A 24,221-nucleotide genomic window follows, 5' to 3' on the forward strand; every position below is an offset into this window, starting at 1 on the left:
TTGCTCTATGATGGGTGGTGGTTTCCAAACCCACCACAGTGTTTTGTGGTCAGGGCAAGAGAGCAAGTCTGCACATTTTAGCCATAATACCAGATGTAAGCTGAAAAACTCACTAAACTTTCTTGAAGACAAATAAAAAAAAAAAAAGTTTTTTTCCTATAGAAAATATCAAGCTACTTTGTTAGGCTCAGTGAAAACGTGGTAAGAACAAAGAGAAATGCCTTCATCAATAGTTTCCAGTTAGCTATACGATCAGTATAAGATGGTTTCTGATTGATTATGTAGATTATTGCATGTGTCCACTTTCATTAATAAAATATATATATATATATATATATATATATATATATATATATATATATATATATATATATATATATATATATATACAGTATCTCACAAAAGTGAGTACACCACTTACATTTTTGTAAATATTTTATTATATCTTTTCCTGTGACAACACTGAAGAAATTACACTTTGCTGCAAAGTAGTGAGTGTACAGCTTGTATAACAGTGTAAATTTGCTGTCCCCTCAAAATAACTCAACACACAGCCATTAATGTCTAAACCGCTGGCAACAAAAGTGAGTACACCCCTAAGTGAAAATGTCCAAACTGGGCCCAAATATTTTGTGTGGCCACCATTATTTCCAGCAAACTTATTTACAACCCTCTTAGGCATGGAGTTCACCAGAGCTTCACAGGTTGCCACTGGAGTCCTCTTCCACTCCTCCATGATGACATCACAGAGCTGGTGGATGTCTCGGAGGTGTGTTTCGGGTCGTTAAATAACCATTTCATGCAAAACCACCTATTCCACTGTTATATTTATGTTTATATGTTGAACCTTTCAGTACAAAATTATTGGGTAATGCAACAAATGCAGTCAAAATAAGTCATCCTCTTTTGTGAAATTACCCTTTATTAATTCTAAGTTAACAACCATTTGCCATATTTTAACTTTATTTTTCTTGACAAAGTGCTGTTACTTATTTCAGTTTATCTATTTGCCAGGTCCGCAGATTATGGAACGACCTACACAAAGGTGAACCTTCAGCCTGTGATTGATAACTTCCACATCTGCCCTACCAACAAGAAAAAGGTATGTTAGATACATTTAATTAAACAAAAGTTATTTAAATATTGTTGTCTCATCATTTCATATGCAGTATCAACCCAAAGCCCTGGGCTTAATGTTGTATATGGTATATTCTTGAAGAACATTTCAACCAAAAATGAGCCATTGTGGTTGGAGTAGGCAGGGTTTAGACCACAAATAACCATTTATGGTGATATCCTATTTATAAACCATCTTATGTGTAGTGTGACAATAAATTATAATCAACCAACCAAGTGCAATTGAATTATAATAAAGTTTCTCAATTTCCAATAACTAAAAATAGTGATCAGTGCTGAAAAAAAACAAGTCCACCAATATAGTGCAGTGATGAGTTCATCCATATTGACTCTTGTGAACACTCCATGAGTGTGTCCATACTCACCAGAGCTATATGACTCTCTGCTGTTAGCACGAGAGTCAATCAAGCTTTAGGATATGTCTCTTCCAGAACTAGCAAGTGCCACTCAGTACAAAACTCAATATTCAGGCCATCAAAAAAAAAAAAAAAAAAAGGGAAACCAACCAAGTGGCACTTTCTAATTCTAGAAGCAAAGAACAACCCTGGACCGTGACAGCCAAGTAGTACTGGAGTGCAGAGAGGAACCCGGAAGGGGAGATATCCAAAAGCTCCATTGACTCTAATGCTAACAGCAGAGAGTCAAATACCTCTGTTGAGTGTGGGAACACCTGAGGGGGTTCATGGTGTGTTCACAAGAGTCACTACGGATGAACTCATCACTGCACCATATCAGAGGACTTGTTTTTGGCAGCATTGAGCACAATTACTGGAAATTGAGAGACTTTATTATAATTTGATTTCACCTTATGGTTGCTTGAATATAAGTTATTGTCACACTACACATAAGGTGGTTTATAAATAGGACAGAGCCATAAAGATTTGGTGGTACTGTCTGTCAAACAGCTTGTAAACAGCAGCTGTCCAAGGGAGTAGTAGGTTTCCTGTGTGTGTTTTTACTACCTCTGGTTCTGTTTCTTTTACTTTTATATTGCTTTATTTTCTTCACGTAGCATGGCTTTTTTGGCTTTTGTAGGGTTCAGTCTACAACAAGGATTTAGGGCTAACCAGATATCTCCGGGCTGAAATACTTGGTTGTCACTGTGTGTTCTGTGGAGAGTCTATTAGAGGGCAGATGATGCTATATAGTGGATTCTCCATAGGAGTATATAAATAATTTACATTTACAGGCTGGCAACAAGAATAGCTTAGGTTTAAGGCAGATTACAAATAAATCAAATGGTGTGTTGCTAAATTAATACAACATGATAGAAAATATACCGTACTTAATGTGCATAAAACTTGAATATAAATTCATGATAAAAATCTTAATTCATAAAAAAAGTGACATAAATGCAAATTCACATTTCATAAAAAATTCACCAACATAATAAAATGAGTGTGTTAGAAAACCAATATTCAAATCCAATTCCACAGTAGAAAACCATCAAAAGAGGTTTGGCCAATTCCCCTGAGGATGTCAATCTTTGACGAAACGTGCGTTGGGCAGGGCCTACACATGATGCCTTTATGCTATCTGACTGGTGGAACACTGGTGTTTGGAGATTGTCTGCTCGGGAAACCACTCTGTGCATCTTTTAATGCGATTTTACTGTGTAAATATATGTAAGTGCACTTCTATTATTAAAGATACAGATTTTTTAAACATATTGGGCTATGATATGTTGTTTTCTTACTTTGAAATACATTGCTGGGAGAGTTCACAGCAAGGGGATGAGGAGTGACAGGAAGACATCCTGGTTATTGTAAATGTGCTGTTGACCATTTAATATGGTCCACACTTTCTGGTAAGGAGCCAACCTTCTTTTATATTATGGGTTATACCACTGTGGGGATCAGCATTGGATATAACAACTATCTATTCTTGGATTGCTTATATTTATTGGATAAGAGCAGCATTCATTGCACTTGGATATGGAACTATACACCTTATATATTTTTTTGGATGTTGCACATGAATTACCCATTTTTTTAGATTTTTTAATTCATAAATTGGGACTTATTATTTGTTTATAGGATTTAAATATTGTTTTTATAACAGACTAATTTTACTATGTTGGTGTATTTTTTATGAAATATAATTTACATTTATTTCACATTTTTGCACTTTATGAATTGAGATTTTTATCATTAATTTATATTAGAAATGTTTGCACAGTAAGTACGTACATTTTTTCTATTATGTTGTATTAATTTAGCACCACACTATTTGATTTATTTTATTTATGCACAAATTATGTATCACAGGTTTTGGTGTAGGCTGCTTTTATGTGTTAAAATCTTCCCCAGCAAGAATTATTTTTCTTTTTAAAGCTGATTACAGAATGTTCTTCCTACAGCATTAGGGATCCTATGAGGGATTAAGCTCTATGTATGACTTGTCTGCCTAAAGATATCAGTTGTTCTTAGTTATGCAATGTAGCTGTTAAAAATTCTGCGGTGCAGTCTGTCTAAGTCTATGAAATTTTACTAGCCATACACCAAAAAATGTGTTTTTAGAATGTTCATTTAGATTTCTAATACTGTAGTTAAACTGGCAATCAATTTCAACTATACCAATGAGGAAAATCAAAGAAGGGTGGAATTTTTTTCTCGGACAAATGAAATTGTAACTGTGAAAGTGGTCTTTGCTTAAGAAGAATTGTACTTATTGTAATGTGCATGAGCATCCTGAAATTAAACATAACATGTGAAACATAAGCATGGCAATGACATTTTTAGGGTTTTTGTAGGAAATGTGTCAATCCTATAACAGTACTATTGAATGCTCTGACGAGCAGCTTTTCTGAATTTCCGTAGAAATGTTAGAACAAAATCCTACTGTTCTGGAATGTCTACGTAATTCTAGCTGGCCCTATTTCTGCCCCTGCAGCAGAATTGAATAAAGAAAAATTACGTAATTAATCAATAGGTTATTATTGTGGTGGCTGTTATAGTTGTTGTATTGTTTGGATAGGACAACTGGCAATACTGGCTTTTGCCCCAAGTGCCTGCAAGTATTTGTGTGCTCTTGTTGAAGGAGTTTAAAAGCAGTCATGGTAATATTCACTAATCACTACCTTTTATAAGTTGTCAATTTTTTCCCAAGCGCAAGCGTGAAACTACATTTTTTTAGTGAGGTGGTACCGCTGCCCTACGCTCCTCCATAAAATTGACTCCTCCATTCCAGACACTTGTTGGCGGTGTTTGCAGGCTCCTGGCACCATGACCCACATTTGGGGTACATGACCAAAAATTGTCCCATTCTGGGATAAAATTTTACACCTGAGAGACTTGTTGGGGATAAAATTCCCAACAAACAACAGATCATGGTATTATCCATGCTGCAAGGGTCCTGTAGACAAATTAAGAAAAGCTTGGTTTGCTCTGTAATAGCAAGGCCGAATGGAACGTATGATAAAACTGAATCCTACAAGCTTTTGCAGACACTATGGTCCAATTTCAGATGCTCCTCAGAGTTTGATCCATTCATCTCTTCGAAATGTGAAACCTTATTCGCTCCGGATAACCTCCCATTGGTTCCCCCCCCCCCCCCTTTTTTTTCTTTGCTTCTTTTTTTTTCCCCTCCTTTTCCCTTGCCTTCCTAACACCTCCTTCCTAATATTCTCCTCATGTTCTTGCTAAAGGTTTGACCATATTAGGTATTACCTATAAGATCATATGTTATGTTGTGTAAGTTTGGCCAGTTGGCCCTTTATTTTTTGAAATACCGTTTACTGTTCAGTTGACAGGATATAGTACATTGTTTATTTGCTATACACCACCTGAAACGGTTTCAATAATGTACCTTCTATACATGCTTCAATACTGTTATATAATACTACCTTTCAGATTGCATCACATGTCATGTGTCATCATTTAGAATTGTCAAACTATGAGCTACTTGTCTTAATACGATCTGCCTCTGTTTTATAGGCATATGTTGTAAACATTTTTGCCAATAAAAGGGATTAAAATAAAAAGCACTCATGGTGCAAACATAGCAACTGGCCTTTGTCTGTAAGCATTAATTGGCTGTTATCCTGACCCTCTTGGCTTCAATGCTTGAAAGGCTCCAGTGTGCAGATAAGTAAAGTCAGAGGAAAGTCAAAAGTTTCTATCTGCATACTTGTTCCAGGTTAGTACTGAAGCAAAAGGATCAGAATGACAGCTGGCCAGCTTGCATTTTCCGAAGGAAAGGTCAGCAATGACAAGCTATGTGTTCCACTGCAGACCAGTTTCTTTGAAGATGAACTGCAACCAAGCAGCTAAATACACAGATGAAATACATATAAGGGAGATGTTTCACCTACTAAAGGATTTAGATTCTGTCCATTTTGTTCTGAGATGTATACATCTCTGCTATACCAATTAGAGCTGAAACAAAGACAAAGAGCTCTGATGAAGCGGGCACTGCCCTTGGAACGCGTAAGATACAACCTTGTGGATGACCATCGCTCAAGCATCAGGACCAGATTGATTTTATGTTTGCAGTTGTTCACTGTTATGAGTACATTGGATTATATATTAATTTACAAAAAGGGTCTTACGATAATAAACTAGGCTGGTGCGCTCACTCTCTTTGTCTTTGTTTCAGCTCTTGGGTTAAAATTTTTCCCCACCTGAAGTGGGTAGCAAGGCCTATATGTTGCTGAGTTCCTCATTGTTGGTTGTTTCCTGGGTCTGGTGAGACAGAAGAGGAGCAATATCTGAGACCATCTACAGTATATAGACTCATAGACCTGCGGGTCTCTTTCACCTGTAGCGCTGATAGTTCTTCTAGTTCTTTGTTTTCTGCTACAGCACTTAGCCTTGTCTGGAAGAATAGGAGACCTGAATTTTCTAGATTTAAAATAGACAGCACAAACCCCTCCCCCCCCCCATTGAAATGTTTATAATAAAATGAGCTGACTTACCTAAAATGGTTGAAGTGATTGCCTCTGGTGATACACAGAGATAAAACAAATCTTCCTACCTAAGTTGTACCAGTTTATCTGCAGCCTGTCTCCTCTATATCAATTCAATGTCCAGAATTTACAAAGCATTTCTAAGCTTTAGAAAGCAGTGGGCAGGGACCTGATGGCACACAGTGCACAGCATAGAGCAGGGAGCTGAGTGTAAGCTGAAACTTAAGTGGAGGGAATGGACACACCCCCCCTCTACACAGTCTCATTAGGAAAAATGCACACCTGCGGCTGTCAATCACCTGCTGTGTGCTGGAGAGGGGCCAGGCTGTCTCCCAGGATTGTCATAGACTTTCAGAAGTGATGCAAATAGCAGAGAAATGAGGAGACATAAATCACACTAGGTGCATTGGATTGAGGCTAATACACATTATAGAAGGACATGCTTTGTTCATTTTAATTTCAGAGGTTTACAACCTCTTTAAAATACAAAAGCTTCTTTAGTACTTGTGTGCCACTGTTCCACTGGTCCATCCTGCCTGTTCTCTGCTTACTGTGCCTCTGTGCAAAAAAAAAAAAATGTTACTGTTTTTTTGGAGTTCTTTTTCCATGTCCTCTACCCTAGCCCACTGATGACATCTACATCAGATCTTGTGCATGTGCATAGCTGGGAGCCAAAACATGTCCTAAAAAATAAAGTCTTATTCCTGAAATATCTCAAGATCTAAGGAAAAAGGCTTTTTACCTCCCCAGATCACGAGAATTCCCTGGAAGACACTGGTGGTGTAGCCATCTCTAAGGCCATCTGTGAGGTGCTGACTACGTCACTAGTGCCTGTAAATGCTAGTTAGTAAAAAAAAAGAAAGTTTATGTAACATACAGTAGAACTTATAAATTATCAGTATGCCTGCCAAGTTCCATGCACCAGGTATTTTTAGCTTTTTTTTGGGGGGGGGGGGGGATAAAGGTTCACTTTAGGTAGTGTTTATAAGTTTTCTCCTCTTCTACAGCCTGTGACTGGAAAGTGAAAGGAGAAGCAGCAGACTAGGGATGGTGAATGGTTCGGGTGGACCATAAGTTTGTCCCAAACATCCCTCGTTCGGGGGGTTGCCGAACACCTACATTTTCTGTGCACTCAGCGGGCTATTCGCCTGCCAAGCGCACAGTCAATAGGTTGTTAAGAAGTGTCCTTAACAACGTATGAGTCATCAGCTGTCAGCGGGCAACCGAAAATAAAAAAAAACGGCGTGGGCCCTTTGGGATTGGATTTTAAGGGGAACCCCATGCCAAACATTAAAAATAAAATTGGCATGGGGTCCCCCCCAGAATCCATACCAGATGCCTGGTATGAATTTTAAGGGGAACCCCCATGCCAATTCTTTCTTTTTTTTTAAATGGCATGGCGTCCCCCAAAATCCATACCAGACCCTTTTCCGAACATGCAGCCTGGCGGTCAGTAAAGGGGTTGTCGGGAGGAGACCCTTGTCCCCATCAACATGGGGAAAGCGACCGCCCCCCCCCCCCACTCTAAAGCACCTTGTCCCTATTTTGATTTGATGGGCACAAGGGTCTCTTCCCGACAACCCTAGGCAGTGGTTGTGGGGGTCTGCGGGCAGGGGGCTTATCGGAATCTGGAAGCCCCCTTTAACAAGGGGGTACCCAGATCCCGGCCCCCCATATGTGAATGAGTATGGGGTATATTGTACCCCTACTCATTCACCAAAGGGCCTGGTATGCATGGGGGGACCCCATGCCGTTTAAAAAAAGAAAATGTGTTGCTGGCAAAGCCCTGAAGCCGTGAAAGTCAATTTAAATGTCATTTTTTTCTTTACAAATGTCAGTTTTGCTGAAGCAAGTTCTATACACGGAACAGATGTGCCACTTTAGGGGCAGACTAAGGGGACCAACCAGGCACTATATTTAAAGGAATTTTTCATTTTTATTCTTTCACTTTAAGCATCATTAAAATCACTGCTCCTTTAAAAACTATATATATTTTTTTAAATATTTGCATTGATATATGTCCTCCAGGGCAGTACCTGGGCCCCCCCATGCCCTCTTTATGGCCAATAACTTGCATATAAGCCTTCAAAATGGGGACTTTTGATTTCTTATGTTCAGGCTCCATGGACTTTAATAAAGTTTGTGGCTCGGGTCCGGACTTTTTCTCTGTTCGGTAGTTCTGGTACAAACTGTACCGAGGGGTGTTCGGCCCATCACTACAGAGCTCATCCCTCTATCACACTGCTCTCTCCTCCTATGTGCATGCTTCTTGATATCATATGAGCACTGCAGCAAAACTGATAGGCTCTTTGTGTTGCTTCTTCCCCTTTCAGTCTGAGCTCTCCTGAAAGGGGAAGAAGAATACTAAATCAAATTCTGGTACCAACACTGCTTGCATTTAAAAAAAAAAAAAAAATTGCATTCGTTATTAATTAAAACAAAGCTGTGTTAATATGAGTCTTTTTTTTTAATCTTTCTGGAGTTCAGGTTTAATCATCAACAATCGATTTAGCTCCATCCACAAATTCCTTAACTCTTCTGTATACCAGCTCTTCCGTGTTCCTTTTTATAGGATGTTACAGAATTTAAATTGCTGGTACAATATTCATGGTGAGGTTAAAGGTCAGAGAACAGTCAAAGCAATGCCGGAGCCGTGATGCAATATTTATTCTGTGCAAAGTAAACCGTCTAGCAATGCACAGGAATAATACCTCCTTACTGTGACGTGCACCGCATTTAATGACATATGTGAAATGAAAATGATTTATTTCATTTTAAAGCAATGTCTGTCACATTTACAAAGACTTTGCATGAACAGAAATTTCCATTCTCCTTTAAATTCCTCAGTTTTGAAGTACTTTGGTAGAACTGCAGCCTAAACAAACATAAAAAGCTTTGAGAAAGGAGACAAAAAAAAGTTTAGCGGAGTGCAAATGTTCTTATTTGAGTGACAGATGAGAAGAGGTGTGTCTAATTGAGATAAAAGATGGAGATTTGCATACTAAGCCTAAACCAAATTCTTCATTCGTGATTGCTTTGCTTTGAAATGAGCCTGAAGCTCCGGCAAACAGTCAATAAAAGAAGAAATGAAAACACTTTCAGCACATTTCTGAGCCGACTTTCATTGTGCTTAGAAATTTCTCCCTCAGGAACATTCAAGTAACATTAAAGGGGAGTTTCCCATTCAAATTAATTCGATTTATTGACTTGCATTGTACATTAAGCAGTACATCACCTTTCTCGTGTAGCTATTGTCTTACCTACAAAGATTTATAATGTATGGGCTACATCTCAGCTGTCAGAGGATGTCATATCCAAAGCTAGGATTGGTCAACTTGAGATAAAATGTAGATGAAGATTCATCTTCAGATCAGCCATTAAAACTGTATAAAACACAAAAACAAAAAACAAATGTATTGTAGCTTACTAATACTTAAAGAGGAGCTCTAGATTCCCCCCCCAAAAAATAAGTCAGCAGCTACAAATACTGTAGCTCCTGACTTTTAATTTTAGGCCACTTACCTGTCCAGGAATCCAGCAGTGTCCTCACCCGAAGCGATCTTTCAATCATCTATCGTGTGCTGTAGCCGTCATTCTGAGTAAGGGAAACCAGCTGTGAAGCTGTGCAGCTGGATTCCTATGGTCTATGCGCAAAGCGCACTGCAATTTGTGAATGGGCCAGGTGCAGGGGGAGGAGGGGGGGGGGCGAACTCATCCAGAAGAGGGCTTCAGGTCCCAACATGGACTTTTCTAAACAAGGAGGAAACTGATAAGCCAGTTTCCTCCCAATTAAGCAAAGCCCCTAGAGCCCCTCAACCTGCCTGGTTGAGAATTCTGGGTTAATATAACCTTGGTGGGGCATCCCTCTGCCACAATGTGTATGGCCTCCATTATTTTGTACACGCACTTGCGGGTCAGTTTGTTTTGCTGTATTCTTGATGTTCAGGGGTAGAAAACGAAGAAAAGGAACAGTTGTGTTGGGTTCTTTCTTTTACATTGTTGCTACTCAGATTTTACCCACTACATATATACAAAGTATAACAAACGTAAGACTTTTGACCACCTTTTGTTTTGATGTCTCTGGAGTGTATTAGCTTATTTAAACTTAAAGTTCAATTAAGTGGCTTTAGTATAAGAACCAGAAGTGTTCTATTCTATATGATTACCAACCGCTCAGTGTCTGCTACCCCTCTCTGTCAATCCCTCCACTGGCTTCAACTCACCCAACAAATTAAATTCTAAATTCTAATAAAAACTTACAAAGCCATCCACAACTCGGCCCCCAGCTACATCACTAACCTAGTTTCAAAACACCAACCTACTCGTTCCCTTTGTTCCTCCTAACACCTCCTGCTCTCTAGTGCCCTTGTCACCTCCTCCCATGCTTGCCTCCAGGACTTTTCCCGAGCCTCTCCAATCCCTCCACTGGCTTCAACTCACCCAACAAATTCAATTCTAAATTCTAATAAAAACTTTCAAAGCCATCCACAACTCGGCCCCCAGCTACATCACTAACCTAGTCTCAAAACACCAACCTACTCGTTCCCTTCGTTCCTCCTAAGGCCTCCTGCTCTCTAGTGCCCTTGTCACCTCCTCCCATGCTTGCCTCCAGGACTTTTCCCGAGCCTCTCCCATCCTCTGGAACTCCCTACCCCAATCTGTGCGACTATCTCCTACTCTGCTTGCTTTTAGATAATCCCTGAAAACCCTTCGCTTCAGAGAAGCCTATCTGGCCCCCATCTAACAACTGTACTTTTACTTTCTCCATCAGATCATCCCCCACAGCTATTACCATTTTGTATCAATTGATCCTCCCTCCTAGATTGTAAGCTCTAATGAGCAGGGCCCACTGATTCCTTGTGTGTTGAATTGTATTGTAACTGTACTGTCTGCCCTCATGTTGCAAAGTGCTGCGCAAACTGTTGGAGCTATATAAATCATTTATAATAATAATAATGTAGTGCACTACTCCCTTGGGGGCTGCAAAGTTGTTCATTACCTTTATGTCAATAACCCCCGATCTTCCTTCCCATGCAACTTCAGAACACCAGACAGTCTTTATATTTTATAAAGAACTTTATTCTTGAACTTGGGTTGGTAAACAAGTAGATAAAAGATATGAGATGCCTCTATTAATTTTGGTTCCTGTCTCTGGTCTTGTGTACTTTCCTTTTTTTGAGCTGACCAGCATCACTCTATTGCTGTGGATAAAAGATTCCAAAGTCCCAGGCCTCCACCGCCTGATACCTTGACTCTTGCAATCAATCCCTGCCAGTTCAGAAAAGTTCCTCTCACTAGGTCCTTGGACTCATAGGAAGCTCACTCCCAATTAACAGTCCATGGTACTCACAGAAAGTCAATTCCCAGATTCCTCTGTCCGCTTTGCTCCTACTTCCTCCTCCTCATGGTCCGGTAAATCCTCAGCTGGGATGCCCGGTTTCTCCTCTGGTCTACATGATGACATCTGCTCCTGTTATCCGGCGCTGGGGTCTCTGAACCCCCAGGCATTCAAGCCTCTTCCTGCTATCCAGCACTGGGGTCTCTGAACCCCCAGGCCTTCAAGCCTCTTCCTGTTATCCAGCACTGGGGTCTCTGAACACCCAGGCCTTCAAGCCTCCTCCTGCAGCACTCTTTACATGGTTCCAAATTCTTCTGTCTCCTGAATCTGTCCCTCTAAGCATGTGACCCCAGCTTTTATGCGAGTCCTGCCCCTGCCAATACAATTTAATGATTGGTCCAGAGCTCTCCATATAAGCTGCCTGTCACTCAAGTCCCAAATCCTGCCTCCCTTCCAGAACATTTCCACTGGAAGGATGAGGGGACCTCCTTGAGCCAGAGTGTAGGTGGCCACACCCCCCTCTATTCTAACACTCCCACCAACAAATAAACAACCAGGCCTAAGGAAAAAAATGCAAGGCCTAGGCCAAATTTACCTATCACTAATAACAGAACACACTAAGCACCCACCTAAATGGGGTGGGCGCTACATAATAATCAGCCCAGCTTTCATTTTAATACTAGTAGCCTGTGAGGATTTGTATCACCAGTGTCTTACATGTTGGAAACCCAGATAAAGTATGTTTTTAGCATTGTCAGCTGAGCAATAGAACAAGCCACATCCACTTTGAACCACTGATTCCAAGCTGTCATACTGACAGTGAACACCTTCTACCTCCCAGCCCATTCCTCTCATCTGCACATCCACGGCGGTGTACCGACTTCAACCTCTGCCTTACCTTCCGTACCGGCTTCAACCTCTGCATTACCTTACATCTAGATCTTTTGTTTACGCAGATCTGTGTGTCTGAAACAAAAGATGGTTTCCCTTCCTCCCTCCTAATGGATAGGTGCAGTGTCAACTCCATATCACGCGCTTATATGGCTATGCTCTGTAACAATTGTCAGGGGTTACTTCTAAATGACAGCAGTGCAAGAGCAGTAAGATAATGGCTTTTCAATGTGCAGTTTTGTGCCTTTCTGAAAAATAAAGCCTGTCAGCAATTCAGACACTCATAAGTTACAGGGGGAAAAACGCGGTAATGTCCAGAGCGAAAATATCTCGCCGTACTCAGGGGATAGCAATGAGAAAAGGATGTGAATTATTCAGGCTAGGGTGATGGGACATGAGCACTTTCCATTTCATCAGACCTGGGCTAGAGTGTTGTTCTATCACATCTAAAAGTTGAAGGAATTCAAGATGCTGTTGTCATTATGATCCCATTTACTAGGACATGTGTCGCTGTAATTATTGAGCAGAGTCACCTTTTCAACAAATCATACGTACTTCCCATGGGCTCATACATATTATTTAGCTTCATAATTTAAAAAAAATAATCTTACAGCTTTTGCATCCCTATTATAAGCTTGCTGGAGAACAGACACTGAAATGTGGGGTTGATTTACTAAAGGAAAATAGACGGTGCACTCTGCAAGTGTAGGGGCTCCAGAGCTTAGTAAATGAGATGAAGCTTCACTTTGCAAAGAATACCCAATCACGTGCAAAAAAAAACAGTATTTTTGCTTGAACATGATTGGATGATGGCATAGTTGCCAACATTGTAAAAAAAAAATGTGGGACACTTTTGTGGCTGTAGGCGGAGCTGTCCAATAATTAGGGGGCGGGGCATTCACCAGCAGGCGTGGCCTATCAGAAACAGACAAGTGCGGCGCGCGAAGCGCGCCGCGTTGAAAAATGGGCGTGGTTTACGCGAAATTGTGGGCGTGGCTTAAATGGGCGTGGCTCTAGAGGGTGTGGTTAGAGTCTGAAATGAATGAGGGATGGAGAGGGGGGGAGAGGGGGAGAGAGAGGGAAATGACGGGACAGCAGCCCCAGATCCTACACAATAAAAATATGTGTATTCTAGAAAGTTTAACAATCAGCAGATAAAGATACTCCAAACACCTGGTGTTAATGCTTCAATCATCCCGGCACCATGGTTGTTATGGTGTCAGGATGATTGAAGCGCATTATTTCTATTATTACATTGTAATATAAAATGAAATCATTCAACTCACCATAATGCAGAATCAGTGGGATCCCTGAGCGTGTCACCTGCCACGTCGCCTGCCACCAGCCGTCCGTCCTTGCTTCAGATGTCCGAGCAGAGTCCGTCCTTGCATCAGGTGCCCCCAGCGGAGCCCCCCCTCACACCAGGAGTCCCCGGCGGAGCCCCCCTCACATCAGAAGTCCCCAGCGGAGCTCCCCTCACATCAAGAGTCCCCAGCGGAGCCCCCCTCACATCAGGAGTCCCCGGCGGAGCCCCCCTCACATCAGGTGTCCCCGGCGGAGCTCCCCCTCACACCAGGAGTCCCCAGCGGAGCCCCCCCTCACACCAGGAGTCCCCAGCGGAGCCCCCCTCACACCAGGAGTCCCCAGCGGAGCCCCCCTCACACCAGGAGTCCCCGGCGGAGCCCCCCTCACATCAGAAGTCCCCAGCGGAGCCCCCCTCACACCAGGAGTCCCCGGCGGAGCCCCCCCTCACATCAGGAGTCCCCGGCGGAGCTCCCCCTCACATCAGGTGTCCCCAGTGCCCCCGCCTCACATCAGGTGTCCCCAGTGCCCCCCCCTCACATCAGGTGTCCCCAGTGCCCCCCCCACTCACATCAGGTGTCCCCAGTGCCCCCCCACTCACATCAGGTGTCCCCCACTCACATCAGGTGTCCCCCACTCACATCAGGTGTCCCCAGTGCCCCCCCCACTCACATCAGGTGTCCCCCCCTCACATCAGGTGTCCCCAGTGCCCTCCCCCCCTCACATCAGGTGTCCCCAGTGCCCCCCCCACTCACATCAGGTGTCCCCAGTGCCCCCCCCCACATCAGGTGTCCCCCCCTCACATCAGGTGTCCCCAGTGCCCCCCCCCTCACATCAGGTGTCCCCCCCTCACATCAGGTGTCCCCAGTGCCCCCCCCACTCACATCAGGTGTCCCCAATGCCCCCCCCCAATCACATCAGGTGTCCCCAGTGCCCCCCCCACTCACATCAGGTGTCCCCAATGCCCCCCCCACTCACATCAGGTGTCCCCAGTGCCCCCCCACTCACATCAGGTGTCCCCAGTGCCCCCCCCCACTCACATCAGGTGTCCCCAATGCCCCCCCCACTCACATCAGGTGTCCCCAGTGCCCCCCCCACTCACATCAGGTGTCCCCAATGCCCCCCCCCACTCACATCAGGTGTCCCCAGTGCCCCCCCCCACTCACATCGTGTCCCACAGCGGTGCGCGCGCTCACCCCCCACCTAGAACCCCCGCCCCTTTCCATAACAGACTGGCAGCGGGGCGGGGGGTAGGCGGGGCGAGGCGGAGCGGGGCGGGCCGAGGCGGGGCGAGGCGGAGCGGAGCGGGCCGAGGCGGGGCGGGCCGAGGCAGGCCGAGGCGGAGCGGGGCAGGGGGTGGGCGGCGACGCAGAAGCTTCGTCTAGCCCCCCCCCCCAGCCGTCTTCCTGAACTCCAACAAAATGGCGGCCGGCGGAGACAATGTCTCCGCCGGCCGCCGACCTCTAGCGGCGGCGGCGGCGGCGGTTTCAAAAACCGGAACCGAATTTTTCGGGACATTTCCCGGGACGCCACAAATCCGGGAATGAAGTCCAAGTCCCGGGAATGTCCCGGGAAATTCGGGACAGTTGGCAGCTATGTGATGGAAGTCAGCAGAGCCTTCCCTCATTTATTAAAGCAGAACTTCAGTCATTTTTTTCATTTTCCCATCTATTAAATCTTCTGCCCTTGTTGTTTTAACTTTGTGAGTAGTAAAACATTTTTTTCAGCCAGTAAATACCTTATACAGCCCACTTCCTGTTTCTTGTCTGGTCATTAGCCTAGGCTTATGACATCATGCACAGCTCTCTCTCACTCTCATGAAAGTTTGCCAGGAAGGGAATGGGGGGGATGAGAGCTGCAGAGCTGGAGGCGTGTTTGTGTAAATCCAGGAAGTGAACAGGCAGCAGCTTCATGTGCCCACAGTTAAAATGGATGCACTCAGACTCAGTGGAGGGAGATTTCTGCAGCATATTTGGCAAGTACAGAATCACAGTATATATAAAATAATATCCAAAGTGGTTGGAGGGAAGCTTCAGAATGGCAAAGATGTTTTTATTTCAAATTATGTGAGCAGACTGCAGTTCCTCTTTAACTACTTGCCGACCGCTGCACGCCGATATATGCCAGCACAATGGCAGCGGTGGGCAAATGGGCATACCTGTACGTACCCTTTAATTGGCGGGGCTAGCGGGCGCATGCCCCCCGCGTACAGCGTGACTGTGCTCGCGGGACCCGCGGACTAGATGTCCACCGGTGTAACGGCGATCGTGTCACGGAGCCACAGATGAGGAGATGCCTATGTAAACAAGGCATTTCCCCGTTCTGCCTAGTGACATGACAGAGATCTACTGCTCCCTGTCATCGGGAACAGTGATCGCTGTTGTATCAGTGGTAGCCCATCCCCCCACAGTTAGAATCACTCCCTAGCACACACATCTCCCCTTGATCACCCCCTAGTGTTTAACCCCTTCCCTGCAAGTGTCATTACACAGTAATCAGTGCATTTTTATAGCACTGATTACTGTATAAATGACAATGGTCCCAAAATAGTGTCAAAAGTGTCCGACGTGTCCGCCATAATGTCGCAGTCACGATAAAAATCACAGATCGCCGCCATTACTAATAAAAAAAATTGATAATAAATATGCCATAAAAATATCCCCTATTTCGTAGACGCTATAACTTTTGCGCAAACCAATCAATATACGCTTATTGCAATTTTTTTTTTTACCAAAAATATGTAGAAGAATACGTATCGGCCCAAACTGAGGAAAAAATTAGTTTTTTTATATATTTCGGGGGATATTTATTATAGCAAGAAGTAAAAAATATTGCTTTTTTTTTTAAATTGTCGCTCTTTTTTTGTTTATAGCGCAAAAAATAAAAACCGCAGAGGTGATCAAATACCACCAAAAGAAAGCTCTATTTGTGGTAAAAAAAGACGTCAATTTTGTTCAGGTGTAACGTCGCACGGCCGCGCAATTGTCCGTTAAAACGACACAGTGCCGAATCGCAAAAACTGCTTTGGTCAGGAAGGGGGGTAAAATCTTCCGGGGCTACAGCAGTTAAGCTCTGAAACAACTGAACATACAAAGTGCACAGTCTACTTGCCTTTAGTAAATCTCCCCCAGTGTGTCTACATGGTCCGAAAGTGGAAATGCAGCTTTGCTTTCACGTAATGCTTGTTGGGAAATTGCCAAAGGACTTCTGGGTCAAATCATTGTGTGCAAGGTGGGCTTGTGAATGTGATCCCACACTTCCAGGTAGCGGGCGCAAATGCACACCACCACCGGCTTGCTCCCACTGTGATTATGCACAGCGGGAGGCGATCAGCAGGTAGCGTGGACTTGATGTCCACCGGCACCCACTAATCGTTCGTTACAGAGGCAGAAATTCAGTCTGCTTATGTAAACAAGGCAGATTGCCGTTCTGTCAGTAGGGAAGGCATGGATCCTGTGTTCCTGCAAAGCAGGGACAAGGATCCACGTCTTCCCTTAGTAAAAGCACCTCCCACACAGTACATAAATACTGGCCAGGCACACAGTTAACCCTTTGATCGCCCATGATGTTAACCCCTTCCCAGCCTAGCAGAAAGTAAAAAATATTGTTTTTTTTTTTCAAAATTGTCGCCCTTTTTTTCTTTATAGTGCAAAAACTAAAAAACAGGTGATCAAATACCACAAAAAGAAAGCTCTATTTGTGCAAAAAAAAAAAAAAGGACATACATTTTATTTGGGTACAGCATCGCACAACTGCGCATTTGTCAGATAAAATAACGCAGTGGTGTATCGCAAAAAATGGCCTGGTCATGAACAGGGGTAAATCTTCCAGAGCTGAAGTGGTTAATGCACATATATGGGAGGAAAACCATGCTAAAACGAACAGCACCAACATAAGCTGTCAACATATACCACTTACCTTAAAGCTGAATTCAATGTATGGATATTTATTCCAGCTTGGACCAATTTACCTTAACTATAGATTAACCTGGCCAATCCCCCCTGAAGCTGTAAATCACTGTAGTAGTCACTGCTACTACAGCGATCTTCACTATCTTCTGGATTTTGTACCAAGTCCCTGCCCTGCTGCTTACTGAACACAGGAGGTCACCTGCCATTCAACAAACACTTAGCATTTTCTCAATTAATGTTAATCGTTCTCTAAATAGATGTGGTGGAGATCATGATGTCACTGCCCTGCATCTCCACCTCATCCAATCAGAGAACGCTTTGCATTCATTGAGTAAAGTGACCTCTGAATGGCACTCATGCCGAGCAGGTGAGTTCCTGTGTTCCCTAAGCAGCAGGTAGCCGCTCAGCATGGGACCCAGAAGCAAGTGGAGATCACTGGAGTGCCACTTTCTATTACAGTGATTTCCAGCGTCCAAGCTGCACCAACTATGAAAAAATATCTATTCCTAGCATTCAGCTTTAAATTTTACATAAACCCTAGAAATGAACTTCTCCTATTTGATACCTTTTGGTCTGTTAAATATAACTGTAGCACCCTCTACATTAGGTAGGTGCTAGTTTAGGATTTTTGTGAGTGTACAGTAGGTAAATTTAATCAGGCCTAGCTGGAAGCTAGGCCTGTTTGTTTTGGTTTGTGTGGGCTGGGAGTGGCTCAGAGTAGCAGATATGGCTCACAGACAGCTTCACCTCACTGTTACCTCCCTCTTTCTTCTAGAGGATTCTAGAAGAGGAGGAGGGGGAGAGGTGGAGCTGTCTGAAGGTGTCTCAGGGAGCTCTGACCAATCCCTAACTAGGATTGGCAGGGGGCAGGCCTCCTCGAAATACCTTGGGTCAGCCCAGCTGGGGGAGTTGTCGGGCGGAAGAACTGGATATGGAGTACTAGGATGTCTGGACCTTTGAGGGAGCTCCCCAGTTTGGGGGGTGGTGACCTTGGGCCTGGGACTCGGGTGCAGGATGGAGCCCTTCAAGAAAGCCTGAAGGATCTGGACAGGAGGGACAGGAGGAGTCAGAGAGGACAGTAGGACCTAGTACTGCCAGGCAAGTCTTCAGGAGGGAACCACCGGTTGCAGCCAGTCAGACATGCACAGTCAGGAGGACTGGAGAGGCATGCTTGAGAGAACTAGGAATGTGCAGTCTGGGATGGGTGCAGAGCCAGTGGTGTGGACTGTGTTGTGGGCAGTGAAGTCAGGCTGCTGCAGCCAGGAGGGCCTGAAGAGGGCTGACTGGGAGCAGTAGTTCACCTTGTAGGACAGCTAGCACTAAAGAGACTTTCCATATTTTCTGCTACACTATAGCAGCCCACGGTCCCTGCCTGCAAAGGGTAATTCCTAAGGCTTGGCAGACACTGTTCTTAAAAAAAAAAAAAGTGGTAAACTAATAGCATAATAGAAACGTAAATACCTAGATGCTGTGTGTACCTTCCCAGGAACATGGAAATCAGGGTACTCAATCTGAAAATGTCAGCCTGCAGCCAGAGCTTTGGTCCATCGATTACCCACATGTTCACTGATGATTGGACAGTTCTAGCTATCACCTAGCAGAATGTGTGTTGAATCTCTGCAGAGGGATCACTGCTTCCACACAAAGAGCAAGAACCTTTCTCAACAGCATGCTGGCAGGGGTTAGGCCTTTCTACTCAGGTTTTTTAACAAATTTCAACAAATTTGATTATTCGGAAATATCTGAATTAACGAAAACCCATTGGACGAATTTTTCAGAAAATTCATAAATTCGAATATTCAAAAATTCAGAAATTCAAAATGTAAAAATCCGAAATTTCGGAAATTCGAAAACACGAGAATTCAAAAATCCAAAAATAAGAACGAAAATTCAAAAGAGCGAAAATCCGAAAATAAGAACGAAAATTCAAATACCTGAAAATTCTAAAATCTGAAATAATAACTAACTAATAATAATTTAAATATTACTAACTATTAAATTATAGGTATTGGAATTTCCTTTCAAATTTTGCTGTTAGTGAACGTAACGAATAGGAATATATCCGAAGTTACGAATTATCCGAAAATATCAATTGCCGCATCTAAACGAATGGAACATAATGAATTATTAATAATAAATAACAATAATAAAAACGTTTTATTATTATTAATAGTAGTAATTTATTCCGTTCCATTTGGTTAGATGTGGCATTCATTAATTCAAATAATTCGTAACTTTGGATAAATTTGTTTTCGTTACGTTCACTAACAGCCAAATTTGAAAGGAAATTCCAATACGTATAATTTAATAGTTAGTCATTATTAGTTAGTTGGTTATTATTTAGAATTTTCAGATTCGTTCTTTCGAATTTCTGAATTATCGAATTTCCGAATTTCTGAATTTTCGAATTTCCGGAGTTTTGGATTCTCTAATTTTCGAATTTAGGAATTTTCCAATTTCGATTATAACAAATAGTAGAATCAATACGGAGGTAAGTACAGCGCTGCGCTGAAATCAAAAAATACCAAATAGCAGCTAACACACCTATAGACTCAGGTTTAGGGTTCAAAACAAAAATAAAAGTGTAGCGCTATATATATTAATCAAAAGGTCATACGTGCATACAAACAATGAATAGAACCTTATCACACCTTGTATGACCAAAGGTATGGGGTGCATAATAGAGTGACACTGTGTAATTCAAAGCAACTGTTGAAATGAAATATAAATCTTAATTGCCAATTATAAACAATAAATTATATCTGGAAAACCATAAAGGTTCGGCAGATCAGCCACTTAAGTCCATATGAAGAAAAAAAGTCCAAAATATAAATTGGTAATAAATTGTGAAAGAAAAAACCACCACCAAAAGTCTGTAGGGGTTGTACGTTAGAAATGATGGAAATATAACTCCCAAGTTCACACGTAGATGAAATTCATCAAATCTGGCAGGTAAGTAGACAATGAAGGAACCACAGGTGAACAGAGGGTCTAGATAGGTATCAGGGCCATCACCGGAACATCAAGAGGCTTACCGGAACTTAATGACTTGAAAAGACCTACGTCTTACAAGTCAAAAAGGCTTGTTGACCAACAGGTCTGGACAATATAACTCGTCAAGTATCCTCAGCGTGCAATAGGAAGAGGGATAACAACACAGCTTCCACATCCACAAACGGTCCGACATAGGCTCAACGAATAATTCATATGCCATGCGAGGAATAAAAACTTACATAGCGTGATAACGTTAAAACACTGGTTTATTAAAATAATAAAAAATAGACTCACATATTAGAAGATCAAAGACAGCTCAAAACGTCAAATAGCGGTAATCGTAAGGGATCCACCCAACATGTTTCAGCTAAGAAGCCGTCATCTGGGGTGTGGAGCCCCCCCCACCTCACCGTTTAATAAACACATTTATTGCACGCTGAGGATACTTGACGAGTTATATTGTCCAGACCGGTTGGTCAACAAGCCTTTTTGACTTGTAAGACGTAGGTCTTTTCAAGTCATTAAGTTCCGGTAAGCCTCTTGATGTTCCGGTGATGGCCCTGATACCTATCTAGACCCACTGTTCACCTGTGGTTCCTTCATTGTCTAACTAACTGCCAGATTTGATGAATTTCATCTACGTGTGAACTTGGGAGTTATATTTCCATCATTTGTAACGTACAACCCCCATAGACTTTTGGTGGTGGTTTTTTCTTTCACAATTTATTACCAATTTATATTTTGGACTTTTTTTCTTCATATGGACTTAAGTGGTTGATCTGCCGAACCTTTACGGTTTTCCAGATATAATTTATTATTTATAATTGGCAATTAAGATTTATATTTCATTTCAACAGTTGCTTTGAATTACACAGTGTCACTCTATTATGCACCCCATACCTTTGGTCATACAAGGTGTGATAAGGTTCTATTCACTGTTTGCATGCACGTATGACCTTTTGATTAATATATATAGCGCTACACTTTTATTTTTGATTATAACAAATAACCCAGAAAAAAAAAAATGAATGAAACGAAAAAGAAACAAATTTTTCCTGTCTAACTGCTTCCCGTCTTGTTCCACACAAGAACACACTTCACTGATCTATAGGTACTTAATCATTAAAAAATGTGTGCTACCAGGGAAATGTTTTACTGTTGTCGATCCTTGTTTTACTATCAGCTCTGTAGAATTGACAGTTGGGGGTTGGTACTATGAGCATTAAAAAAACGGGTTCTTGTTAGATCTCTTTTCATACAATCAGTCCTATGGAGAGGTATACACAACAGCGGGCAGGTCAGACTTGAAGTTGAGATTTCCTTGTTGAATACTCAAATTTTGAGGTTCCTGAGGCTTTCCGGGAGATGCCGAATGATATTTGCAGGCAGCTCCAAAAGTTTCACTTCTACTAACAGATAATGGCACTTTAGCTCTACTGAACATTTTTAAAGGTGTCATCACAGAGAAATGAAAAGAATCACGTCACTGCGTCATCAGTAGGCCATCATCACCAACCTCCAAATGCTTTTTCTCCACCAAAACATATATCATTGATTTCATCCATCTGGAGCTAAAAATATATATACGTTATGAGTCCTGAACACTGAAATATTTAGCATTACAAGCAAGCAGTTTCCCTTTTTCTGGAAGCGATCACATTATTAACAGTTTGTAGCAGCCAAAGGAATTTTATGATCAAATGATTTATGATAGGTGTGAATTAAAAATTAGGAATTCTCTTCTGCATGGAAATCTTTGTACTTTGATCATCGTAGGGAAACTTTTTCTGTTGAATAGGGGCTTCAGGCAGCTTAAACGCTAGTTAAGGTACATTTGTGTTAGGTAAGATAAATTTTATTCAGGGAGACAAAGCCAAATTTGTTATGAGTTTTCATTCTTCTTCTGTACATTCTGTAGCTGTCCCTCATTCTAAAGCTCTGCAGTTGTCTTTATCCTCATCATTTGAAGGGAGTATTGAATCTGTAAAAAACCTGGCCAGGTTTTGTGGCTTCAACACTGCGCCCTTGCGAGTTGATTTACTGCAACTAGAGAGTGCAAAATCTGGTGCAGCTGTGCATGGCAGCCAATCAGCTTCTAACTTCAGCTTGTTCAATAAAGCTTTCAAAATAAAACCGGGAAGTTGATTGGTTTCTATGCAGAGCTGCATCGGGTTTTGAACTCTCCAATTTTAGTAAATCAACCCCTTGGTCTGGGTTATTTGAAGCCTCTCCTGTACACACTGGAGAATGCGGTTACAACACAGTATACGATCAGGGCAAGAGGCACGAGTCTCACCAAAAGGCTTTATATAACACTCAAGGGAAGCCTCCCATGGAACAAAGATGAGGGCTGTCATTATTGATCTAGCTCTTTAAAAAAAAAAATCTAGTTAGCTGATTGTCCTGGTGACTCTAGTTGTTTTCTCATTGAATAAGTATGCAGAGAAGGACTCCAGGCTTTACAATTATTCCTGATCAGAGGTTCAGGAAATATTGAAATCAGTGGGACAGTATTACATTCTAATGCCCTCTACACACGGTCGGACATTGATCGGACATTCCGACAACAAAATCCATGTATTTTTTCCGACGGATGTTGGCTCAAACTTGTCTTGCATACACACGGTCACACAAAGTTGTCGGAAAATCCGATCGTACTGAACGCGGTGACGTAAAACACGTACGTCGGGACTATAAACGGGGCAGTAGCCAATAGCTTTCATCTCTTAATTTATTCTGAGCATGCGTGGCACTTTGTGCGTCGGATTTGTGTACACACGATCGGAATTTCCGACAACGCATTTTGTTGTCGGAAAATTTTATAGCAAGCTCTCAAACTTTGTGTGTCGGAAATTCCTATGGAAAATGTGTGATGGAGCCCACACACGGTCGGAATTTCCGACAACAAGGTCCTATCACACATTTTCCATCGGAAAATCCTATCGTGTGTACAGGGCATTATGATTCCAGAGGAAGTTCATCCATTAGATTGTAAGCTCTTCTGAGCAGGGCCCTCTAAATCCTCTTGTATTTTATTGTATTATAACTGTATTGTCTCTTTTTTATATTGTAAATCCTGTATAATAATAATAATAATAATCCCCCACATTTATTAAAAGACATCAGTCAACTTGTTGGGGTTGTTGAATTTCTTATTTTAAAGATATCATTGTGGTTTGACTTCAATTTATTAGTGTATTTAAATGGGCTAGCAGGGTGGATACAAATCTATATATTTTTTTTAAACAACTCAAAAAAAATCTGATTTTTTGGATTGAAATCGGATTTTTTGGATTTTTATCAAATTTATTTTAATAAAATGATTTTGGAGTAAAAATCTATCTAAAGATAGTTTTCCATTTAAGATAGATTAATAATTTAGTTTATTCAGCATGAAGTGGTGCTTAGTTATGGAGCAGGAGGCTGTATATTTTGCAATATTTCAATTTTTGGTAAACTCATTCAATGCATCCAAGCTCTGCAAGCTGAGATAACATGCACTGCATTGATGCATTCTAACAAATTCACAGTAACCATGAGATAAAACAAAGTTCAGGAATATTCCTTTACCCCATTGTTTTGCAAATCCATGTACACTATAAACTGTATGATTAAATCGGTTCTGATATCGCTGTTTTACTCACCTGACAGCTTATTATTTTAAATAGGCATTGTTCATTTAGTTTTCAAATAATAAAGATTCTAACTACCAGCAAGAATAAGTCCTTACATTTAAAGAGCA

At 42.0% G+C, this 24,221-nt stretch overlaps 1 protein-coding gene across 2 annotated transcripts in view; it reads left to right on the forward strand.

The window, feature by feature from the left end:
- The window catches only part of SORCS2 (sortilin related VPS10 domain containing receptor 2), a 1,340,427-nt gene that overhangs the window by 713,371 nt on the left and 602,835 nt on the right, over positions 1–24,221 (forward strand). For both annotated transcript variants that reach the window (XM_073610686.1, XM_073610693.1), the window contains exon 3: positions 1,015–1,102. In XM_073610686.1, coding sequence (XP_073466787.1) covers positions 1,015–1,102 — 88 coding nt within the window. The remainder of the gene's footprint in view (positions 1–1,014; positions 1,103–24,221) is intronic.

Source organism: Aquarana catesbeiana, linkage group LG01 (assembly GCF_042186555.1).
Source record: "Aquarana catesbeiana isolate 2022-GZ linkage group LG01, ASM4218655v1, whole genome shotgun sequence".
NCBI lineage: Eukaryota > Metazoa > Chordata > Amphibia > Anura > Ranidae > Aquarana > Aquarana catesbeiana.